General features: G+C 43.8%; 1 protein-coding gene across 4 annotated transcripts in view; it reads right to left on the bottom strand.

Moving 5' to 3' along the window:
* Positions 1-11,164, bottom strand: part of PRDM1 (PR/SET domain 1) — a 100,816-nt gene that overhangs the window by 3,480 nt on the left and 86,172 nt on the right. For all 4 annotated transcript variants that reach the window (XM_063153093.1, XM_063153094.1, XM_063153095.1 and 1 more), the window contains 3 exons: positions 9,338-9,590; positions 524-1,632; positions 93-221 (listed from right to left, as the gene is read on the bottom strand). In XM_063153093.1, coding sequence (XP_063009163.1) covers positions 93-221; positions 524-1,632; positions 9,338-9,590 — 1,491 coding nt within the window. The remainder of the gene's footprint in view (positions 1-92; positions 222-523; positions 1,633-9,337; positions 9,591-11,164) is intronic.

Raw genomic sequence — 11,164 nt, 5'->3', positions numbered from 1 at the left:
CCTCAGCCCTCCCTGCACACTGTAGGGGGTGTGCAAAGCCCTGCCATCCCTTTGGCCTGTGAAGGAGTCACCTCTCTCTCTGTGTTACATACCTGACACTCATGGGGTTTTTCTCCTGTATGTACCAGATAGTGCTTCTGGAGGTGAGCCAGCTGCGTGAAGCCCTTATTGCAAGTCTGGCATTTAAATGGTCTCTCTCCACTGTGTACTCGGAGGTGCACCTAGGGAGAGACAAAGCAATTAACAATTTGCAGTTTCCAGTACTACAACAAAAGTGCTTTCAGATGTTTCCTAAAGTCAGCAGAAGAGTCCCATTGCCAAAATACAATGTTATCTAGTTAATTAGGTGGCGTCAGTATTAAAGCACACAACCATGCTTTCTTGCTGGGGGATACTGTATTAAGCCCAGACACATAAACAGCCTAACAAAGCAAGGGAGGCCTGACCCTGCTTTTCCTCGAAAACCTACAGGGAGAAACCCGAGCCTTCAAAGAAGGCTCCTGTCTTATTCTCCACTGCCTACCTTCAGATTGGAGAGCTGGCCAAAGGTCTTGGAGCAAACATTGCATTCGTACTTGATCTTCCCATTCTGCTTTTTCAGTGGGTATGGGAGGGTTTTGTAACCGGTCACATTCCTCTTACTTTTAATGAGATTCATGGCTTCTTCACTGCCGGTGGCAGCCAACACCACTGAGGTAGGTTTAGGTTGCATTATGTGTTCTGAACTGGCTGCTGTACCAGCGGTGGGGGACCCACTGGTAGGGCTGCATGGCTTGTCCTTCATGCTGGCAGCAGCGCCCGTGATAGAGAAGGCACTGTTGGGTGCTGGTATGAGGAAGTCTCTTGGATGATCAGGCTGCAGCAGTCGACGGCCTCCTTCACTGGGCAATGAGCTGGGGAGCGTGGTGGGGTTGAGCATGTGGTGGGAAAGGCTACCTCCACTGAGCAGGTTGCCATAAAGAGGGTACATCCTTGGGAAGAGATTGAAGTTGTTGATGCCATTGATATTGTTCAAAGCGCTCAGATTATTACAGCTCATATTGAATGGAGGTAACAGGAATTTGGGGTAATGGGGGTTATAGGATGGTAGAAAGGCAGGTGAGAGGTGGCCAGGAGGTGCATATCCAGGATAAGACCCCAATCCTTCTGAGCCATATGATCCGTTCAAGTAAGAGTATGGCTCTCTGTGCTCTTGGGAAGTAGGTGCCAGAGGTGAAACTGTGACCCCCGGACTACTGTGAGGGCTTGAACTTTTTAAACTTTGGTCTGGGCTGCTCCTCCCGGAAGGACTTGGTGTAGTAGATGCCTGGATGGGTGAGTGAGTAATGTAGCTGGGTCTGTCCATGCCATATGCTAAGGAAGCTTTCAGATAGTCTTCAGGAATGTGAGGTCGGATCGGGTAGACAACTCGAGGGAAGAAACACCTCTCCGGGCTATAGTTCTTACGTAAATCATCCAAGTCTTTTTCTGGAGTAACTGGTGAAATGTTGGTCTGAAAGAAGTCTTTTCCTTTAGGAGGATTGGATTCCATTTTCAGGATTTCTTTCACACTGTGCTCCTTCTTTGGGACGCTTTTCTGATAAAGCTCATCTTTATCAGCGCTGTGCTGCTTTGGATTAACGTGGGTTTGTGCTGAAATACAAAGACAAGATAACAATTATTTAGATATGTCACTGGCATTATCTCTTTTCAAAACAAAATCTAACCCCTACAAATTTAGTGGGAAGGAAGGGCTACTCTTGGAGATGAACAATCATTCAACTTGCCACAAAACTAATGGCTGTGTGAAGAAATGCCTGCTGGTATTAAGTGTTAATAAACAGCATTGTTAATTTAAGGGATACCAAGGAGTACATAGAGATCTGGATGATGATGCATTTGCAGAGTGCCAGCCTCCACTCTGCAAAGTGATTTCAACTTTCTTCCCCCTTAAATTTGCCTAGCTTTGCTGCTGAATGTCTCTTTAAGCAGTATTTCTAATAAATGTGGTAATGAGCATTTGTTCACAATACAGGTTTAACTGAAGGACTTTGCAGAACACAAGCTCCCAGAAATGTTCCTCAGTAAAATAACAAGGCATGACAAATCGGGTTTTGCCAAACCGCAGCAGTCACTTCACCAGCCAGTTCAATTACTTACAGTACCAAAAAAACCATGGCTGGCTAGGATGAAAGCCTTCTTCAAAGAGAAGGTATTCTCCATCAGTAAACAGATCATTACTCATTAAATATACTGCTTAGGAACATCTACAACAAAGCAGACTATTTACTGCAGATTTCTGTGGCATTCAGTCTATGCAAAACTCCTCTGCTTACAGCTGTATTTTATAAAAAAAATGCTGAAGCAAAGCAAAAGAAAGCAAGACTGGTTGGCTCCAGCTTAAGTTGAAATGTGCTTAAAAAAAAAAAAAAGGGGGGGAAAAAGAAATATGTATTTAGAAGGAAATAGAAGCTAGCATACATTCATCTCAGGTCAGCACATACTCTATTTATTTGTATTCAAAGACCTTGCTGTCTGAACATAATACAATCTTAACAGCACACTGCCTTCAGTAGAAAAACAAATCTGCCTTTATCTTTGTTACATAATCTTGATTACTTGTAAGATATTTTATTATAGGGGGGGAAACCATAAGAAGGTTTCATAATCATAGTTAGTTAGTGCAAGGTTTTCCATCAGGAGGTACAAGCCAACACCAGTAGGTACGTGACTCAAAAACACTGCAGTCCTTTAGAAATGTTTCTGCTCCCATGACTGACTGTTCTTACTTCACTATCTGAGGTGAGAAACAGTTATTTCTGATTTTTGGAGGATCATCTGAACCAAGTGTGGAATGTGAGAACCAGCAATGACCACACTGCTTTCAACACAGATTCTTTGCTTCACTATTCACTACCCTGATGGAATCTATCATTTGGCAACATTACCCTATAAGGCAAAGAAAGCCATTTATTAAACATATCCAAGAAAACAGCTGCTTGCAAAACATGCTCCTACTTACAGCAACCCACTTTACAGTAGCATCCTTTTTGAAATGGCATTAGATTAGTAACAAGCAAATTTAGTTTGAGATTTTTGAATAGTATGGATATTTTCAAGCTCCAATGAAATGCAATTGAACACATTTAAGTTCAATTAAAATATGTATGATAAAACTTAAAAGTGTTATACAGCAAGCATATGTACACATAAGCACACAGAAAGCTTCCCAATTACTTCTCTTAGTGTCCAAAGTTTAATGCAGAGCTGTATCAAAAATAAAATAATAACATATTGTGTTTTCTGGCTTTAAAAATCATCTACTTTCTTTGGTAATTTTGTCTGTACTCGTGGACTGATAACTCATTTTCTAAATGTCAGCCAGATTTTGGGGCATAGCACAGAGGTCCTACTAGGTTCAAGAAGCTCCACAATGGCACTGTGAGTAATATTATCTGTATCTTCTTATCAGCTGCCTTTCACCACAGCAGTGTTTCAGAGCAAACATTCCTGGTGACACTATCAGCATCGGGAAGTATCAAGACCAGGCAGTATTGAAAACTGGACGGGGTGGGGGAGGCAGGACTTGTGAAGCCTTGCAGCAGGAAAAATAAATAAATACCACCTTATCAGGCCCATATCAGTTTCTCAGTGGGGTCTGTCAAGCAGGAAGTTCAAATTGACACTTTTCTCTTTTAAAGAAAAAAACTCAGGGGGAGGGGAAGAGGAAGGAGAAATGCTGGTGGTGCTGGAAAAGTGATAGAGAAACTGGGGCCTCTTCAGCTGGAGAAAGAGCTCCCACTGTCACAAGGTTAAACATGAGGGTGGGGATGTACGTGCCTTATGTGCAGGAGCAAGCCCAGGAGTGACAGAAAGGAAGCTCATGCAGAGATCGTAACTTTCTTTGTGCAACAATCCCATGCTCTCTCTTGATAATTGCTCTTTTCTTCCCTTCTGAATTTTCCCAGTAAAGCTGTCCCTCCTACTAATTTCCATGTGTAGACAGAAGTTATGATATTTAAAGAAATTTTTTCAAGTCTAACTGTGATAGCTGTCTTTAGTTTGCAAGCTATCTTTGGTCCATAAATCCCCTCTTGGCTTTTTCCCTTATTACTTGAGCACAAGGGACACTTGGGAACACCAGAGAGATCAAAACATAAACAAGTGTGTCAGCACTGTGTAAAATAAGAGAAGGTAATGTCCAGGGCCAAGGAGAGGTTCTTAAGTTTTATACTGAAGGTGGATTTAAACCAGGGCTGAAACTGATTGAGAGGTTTACAACCCTTCTTGCTTCTCTTAAAGGAGCCACACTTCAAAGTCAAAGAGATATTTCTTATAAATGGAATTTTTTTTGAACTTGTGATCTTTGATTTAAGTTTTTATCAATCAGAATGTCTCCCATTCACCCTTGAAATGCATGTCTCCCTCCCACCCCCATACACACACACACATATATATACATATACAGTAAATATAGGCACATACTCCTCCAAGATCTGTCTAGTTTCTGTGGTCAGAGGGACACACAGAAAAGAGATTCACAACAAAACAAGAATGGTGCAGCTGCATTTTTAAGTTACTGATCTGAGGGCGGGGGGGTGGGGGTGTGTGGAAGAAATAAAAAAACCCCAGACTTGCCTCTTGAGGATCCTGACACTTCTAACTGAGGTCAACAGATTATTTGCTCAGATCTGACATTAGTGAGTGCGTGCAAGAGGAAAAGGGACAAAACTCCTGTTACTTTTAAGTATTGATAAAACTTGGGTGAAGGAGCTGCCTGAAGTCACCCCAGTGTGGGTGTTCCAGCTACAGACTGCTGCAGAGCTATAGACTTTGCTCTCGGTTCCTGTGCTCTGAGCTGTACCCTGAGAAACATTTCATAAAAACAATGATCTGTTCTTTTCTAAAAACTTGAAAAACGGTTGTAGGCAGACAGTAATTGCAAGAGTAATTTCAGGAGTGAGATGGTACTGAACACTTCGAGTGGCAGAGCTTAATTATGCCGATTCACATTTTCGATCTAAATTAAGCACCTCTTTTGCTAGTAGAAAGAGAACCTCGAAGTTGTGAAGCGAGCAAAACAAAGAGTGTTTCCACTCAAAATGAGAATAGAGACCAACATTCAGAAGTACAAAATTTGATCATCTGTTTTCTAAATGTGTCCATGGCAGTGTGACATGCCTTTGAAAACCTTTTGCTCAGAGAAGGTCTTTCTGGGAGCCTTCAAATAATTCTCAATATTAAGACAACTTCAGTCCTCAAATTCTGATTTTGTGAAGACAACTTCTCATATCATTTAAAAATCATTTTCCTGAGCCCTTTTGAACATTCCAGGAGGCATTTTTTTAAGCAAGTGCAGATGTTTCCTCTCAACCCAAACAGAAAAGCTTCAAAACCAGAAAGTGAAACTGCCCATAAACAAAAGGGAAAGCGAGCGACAGAGCTGAGCTAACGGCCAGCATGTCAGGGCCAGCAGGAAGAAGAGAAGAATAAATCGCATTTAAGAAAAAAGCATTACAAAGTTAATCTTCATAAAACTGGAAACACTTTAAATAATGTCTTGTTAAACCTGTTAACGAAACAAAAAGATTGCCAAATATTTTGTAAATATGCAAATTATCTTCCCCCAGCTTGAACTTTTTTTCTAAAGCTTGACCAAAAGATGTCACCTGCCTGTACTTGACTGAGGAGACAAACATGACATGAGCAGCAGGAAGTTGCATCATATGATTGCAATATATGAACATTATTATCAAATAGTCATGCCCTGAGTCAATGCAATTGTTTGGATTTTGTTGGGTTTTTGTTGTTTGGTTTTGGTTTGGCTTTTTTTTAACTGTTACCCTCTCCACCCCTTCATCCTAAAATAATCCTCCCATGTTGAGGTAAGAATGAAATTCTAAACCATTTGGAACCGCCAAAGCAAATTTCCTCAGTGTTTGCTAACTAAAATATCACAGACTAAAAGACAATCTGAAGGAGCAGTTGAATGAGGTTAGGCACATTTAACAAATTACTGAAAATTTATTTTTAGCAGAATACAGAAATCTTGTGCCACCATACTTAAAACTATTTACTGGACAATGGCACCATCTGAAGGTGACATCTCCAATCCTGACAGAAAACATTAGAGACCTCAAAACAGGCAGGAAGGGAATGCCATTTGAGTTTCCAGCACTGGGATAATGTGGAGTCTTGCCTCTACCACTATTGTGCAACTCCTAGCAGGCACTTCAACATCCATTTGAAGTTACGTAGCTGCACTGGGAGCTAATCATGGCCGTGGAGGTAGGTGTGTGCTCCAGCGTCTGAAGGACTGGGTCAAAGGCCCCAGTTCAGGAAAACACAGAGGACAGGGTTAAACCCACAACTAAGTACATGCCTAATTGCTGTCTTGCATCTGGATGCTTTCCTTCTGCGGCACAAATGAGCTAATGCTGGGGAAGTTACCTTTAATTTGAAAGTTTGCTGTTACACAGGCAAGTAGATGTTACATGTGGGTGTGTAAATACATTTATGCTCTAAAGTGGTAGTTCTCTCATTTTTGAGGCCACTAATTACAGGAAATAAAGCCAGAGAAATTCCCTGATACATTTTTTCCCCGGAGGCCCATCCTGCTCTGGTGCTTAAAGAGGAGCTAAGGTGCTGAACTCTAAGGCTGTGATCCCCAAACCCTTGAGGCACTTAAAGCAGCTGCCTATATTTTAAGCTGGCAAGACTGGAAGGTCTCTGTAGGTGTGTGTCCCAGGTGGCCTCTCCTGTGCTGGGCAGCCAGCCAAGGTAAGACTCTTCCAAAGCCTCCCACGGGCACCAGTGTGCACTGCACACCCAAGACACAGCTAAGGGAGAGATCTGGGTGCAACACACCACGGCCACTGGCTGCCTCCTGCCCATACCAGCGTGCATCCATGGGAGGAAACCCTGACTTCAGCTTTGCCTCTTGGGACCCAGACCCCAACTTTCCCTCCCTCCTCCTCAGAGAGTGCCAAAACCAGCCACAGGCTGGGAGAGGTGGTGATGCACCCCTGCTCTCCTGAGGGAGGCCATACCACTTTAAACACCAAATTATTAGCAATCCATTTGGCTGGAGAGGACTTTCCTGACTTCCTAGCAGGTTGGGGGGGAGGAGGGGGTCCCCTCAAGCAAGGCTGTGTTCAGATGTCTTGCTAGGCCAAAGCCCCACATCTGTAGCAGGTACAGGGTGCCAGAGAACTGGGGACAACTCCTGCACTTCACTCACGGATGAATGCAGTGCCAGGGTGCCTTGGCCAGCCTTTGTGACAGAGAGAGGCTGGAGAGGCACCACGATGCTCTCTAATTTTAGATTTAACTAATGGCCTGGGAGAAAGGAGCAGAAGAAAGCTCAACAGTGCTGGCATTCACAGTAAATTCATCTGGTTCCAGTACTAATGCTGGAAAAACCCAGCTTGCACCATTGCTACAGGGACTTTGGCAAATAAAGATCTTTGGGAGACTTTTGGATTGTTCTTCCACACTTTTCAAAAGGCTAACTTTAGAAAACCTCAATCCTTATGGTACCTGTAGGGTTTTTGGCCCATCTGCAGGCTTTAGACCTGATTGTGTTCCTCACAAGAATGAGGGGAGAAGAAAAAAATAGTGAAAAGTTTTTCTCATTTTCTGAACTGCTATGTTCTTTAGGTGGAAGGAGCTAACATAAAATTTCTATATGGTTTAAATGTAATTATCTCAAAAAAGAGAAGAATGTCTATTTCAAACTCAGCAGCTGGAAATACTGCAAATATTAAGGCTGAACTACAAAACTGTGGCTCAGGTTTCCATTTCTTTAAATCCTGATACTGAGCCTACTACTTTTACTGAAATCAGTTATTCTGCCATGTCCAGTCACTCCTAGTTTTGACCTGATTAGGAGTAACCAGACACAGTAGGAAACACATTACAAATACATTAACTGCTACTTCTGCAAGGAAGCCCAAGGTGCCAGCAGATGCAGGAAACTGAACCCATGTTTGTGTATCCTCCTAGCTAGTGACCAAATGTGCCTGACCAGATTTTAGCAAACTCCTCATCCACCAGAGCCCTACATACTGCTGTCTCATCTCACCTGCAGGTCCCACTGAAAAATTAACAGCTCATTATATAAGGAAATAAAACTGCACAGAGAGTGGTGAAATGACATATGTGCAAAGATGACAGAATCAGTGAGACAGTTTCTGAATAGAGAATATAGCTGCATAACACATTCCCTCCCTCTCTTCTCTCTGTCATTAGGAGACAAGTTTTCTTCTATTAATTTGCAGTGAAAGACAAAAAGCTAGTGAAAGGGTGACACCCACAGAGTATAGATGTACTTTTGATTAATCTGAATGTGTGACACAAGTTTTATAATATGGGATGACAGTTCTAATGATCCCCAAGTAACACTGCTATTTTATAATCCATTCCTTGTTGCCAAATAACCGTAAATAGTTCTTTTTATTAAGCAAAAAACCCCAAAACTGCTTGCAGTTTTTCCTTCAAGTTTCAATGTAATCACTGGCAGAAGGACAAAAGAATACTCTGTTTTAAGAGCAGCAACAGGGGAAGTAGCCTAAGAGTCCACTGAGAAGCCAGCAAGAATCTTTTCTTCTCTAGAAGGGGCTCTGGGTGAGGTGTCAGGCAATGATTAAACGAGAAGTAAAGCACCAAGGCTGGAAATAATCAGAAACCACAGAGGAACACAAACTCCTGGAAACACCTCTTCCCTCTGCTACCAGTGCTATTATTTTTGAACAGAAAATGAAAGCTGCAATAAAGTCAAGAAATAGGGACAAAGTACACGGAGCTTAAAACACAAGTAACCAGATGAGAAGACCACAGGAGGTTTGCTCCCACAAGATAAGTAAGGGCAGATGCAAGGCTCAAAGTGCATGATGCAGTAAACACGTATTTTGTCAGACACCTAGACAGAGTCATGGCACGTTGCCACTTCCTGGTACAGTGAGGGCAGCCCTTTGGGAGCATGAGTGGACAGCCTTTAGTGTATGCTACCAAAGCAGACTTTTGCTCAACACACCGTGAGATCTGAAATTGCACCGTCTGAGACTGAGCCAACAGCGATGGTTAGGAAGACAGAGGTCAGGTTGTCTGTCCAGAATTTCACCAGATAAGACTCAGATTGTAAACAAACAGCTACTCAGATTTTATAATCTCTTTCCATTTGAACAAGCACAGGGAACTCATTCTCTTGTGTTGGGTTTTTTAATTCCCCTTTTCCACTCCAAGCTACCTCCTGTGACACAACAGATGATGAAGCTGTGTAATTATACAACTTATTATTAGATTGTATAGGCAGAAGAGACATTACTAGCATTCCTTATTTATACTGTAATCCACTTACTGAGGTTCATCATTGTCAGCTCTCTGGAGGGGGGATAGTGCAGCCTCTCTGCAAAGTCTCGGCAATACCACACAAGCAGCTCTTGGTTGGCAGGGATGGGCTTGATGGTGTAGAAGTAGATGTTCATTCCATTCTGACAAGCAGCCAAGTTCTGCTCCTGAACAGAGTAGCCAGGGTTTACATAACGCATCCAGTTGCTCTTGTCCTCGTTAAATCCATCAATGAAGTGGTGAAGTTCACCACTTGAATAGATCTGGAACAGAGAGGAAGTGCTTATGAATATATATAGATATATATAGGCACAATATGCAACATGTAGGCACAGAGTCCAGAGAGGAAAAGTGATAAGCTCCCTTTTTTTTTTTTTAAGATGAAGTAAGAGTTCAAGCTGTGTTCATGCCTTTCCAACAATGACATCCTCTGAGTTAAGAAGGTATTTAAAGGAAAGTCCACAGTCACCTTTTCCATTTAATCTTAGCTAGCTTTGGAAAACAAGACCCCAAATCTGAAATGCAGAGTAATCTCTCTGTGTGAACAGTCTACCTTAGAGCCCTTTTCCTGGTGCTCTGATCAACAAGTGGGTGATGCTGATGAGGGCAGGTCTGAGTGCATGCTTGCATTAATGCTTTGAGTCACCTGTGTATAAGACTGACTGGCTGTGCTATGTCAGAGTTCTTCTCACCTCTTTCTATGGCCTCTGTACTTGCAGTTTCCTACCACCTCCACCCAAAGGTTTAAACTATGCAAACATTCTCCACCCCCCAGAGTCCTAAAGCAACACTTGCTCATAGTTGAACTGTAACCCTTTTGTAGGAAGGCTGGGCGAGGCAAAGATGAAATTCACCTGCCATAACTGAAGGAAGACCTGACAAGGGGTTAGCCCATGAGATGTCACTTCTCCTACCAAGGGACATGCTCTGACTTGTCCACAGAGGGGCAAGAAAACATGAATCTGAAAACTATTCAGTGGTTTCAGGGGAAAGAAGTTCCCATCACTGACAAAAGCTACTGTTTCTTGAAATAATAAGATAATTATTTAAAAAAAAAATCCAGAGAAATCCAGGAAACACACTTGTAAAAACACACACTGCTTACTCTTAAGGGGAGCTAGCTCCATGCTTGATGAAATGGGGCTCCTGGTTTTCTGAAAACAGATGACCAGGCAAAAGCCAGACCTTGAAGTGGGAGCAGCTCACACCTCGCTGAGGAGGAAATGCCTTTCCAAAGGGGAGACAGAGCTTATCTCGGGGAGAAAACCCTCCACGGGGCGTTCCTGCCCCTGTGCCCCCAGCACAGCTGTCTCCGCACCTCTCGGGCCGGCCGGGACCCTCCTGCGCCCCCGGAGCCCGGCGGGCAGAGAGGGGAGGCGGCCTGGCCCTTTAACGCGGGCCGTAAACACCAGAATCACTTTCTTTAAGAGTAACTTCCTGTAAACTGAGAAGGGGGAAATACATGTGGCCTCATCAAAGCAGCTTGCGAGAGATTTTGCGGTGTGTTTGTTATGAGAAAATGGAAGGGAGCCGGGCGAGATGTGCTGCATCAAGAGGAGCCTCCGCGTTTCTCCGCTCACCCCGGCTCGCAAACTTCCAGGAACGCGGGGCTCCGGCGCTTGACGCCTGCCACCACTTCCCAAACCAGCCCTCCGCCGCTCCCACGTCAGGGCCACAGCCCCGGCTCCCCGGCAGAGGCACCCCCAGCTCCCACCTATTCTGAGGAAGGCGCGCCCAGATGTGCTGAGTCACGGCGCGCTTCCCAGAAGTGACGCGGGCCCGGCCGGCCCCGCTCCCCTGGCGCGGGCAGCGGCCCCGGGCGCCCAGCAGATGTGCC

This window comes from Melospiza melodia, chromosome 3 (assembly GCF_035770615.1).
Source record: "Melospiza melodia melodia isolate bMelMel2 chromosome 3, bMelMel2.pri, whole genome shotgun sequence".
NCBI lineage: Eukaryota > Metazoa > Chordata > Aves > Passeriformes > Passerellidae > Melospiza > Melospiza melodia.
The sequence above is the reverse complement of the archived record's forward strand: the minus strand, read 5'-3'. Positions and strand labels throughout refer to the sequence as shown.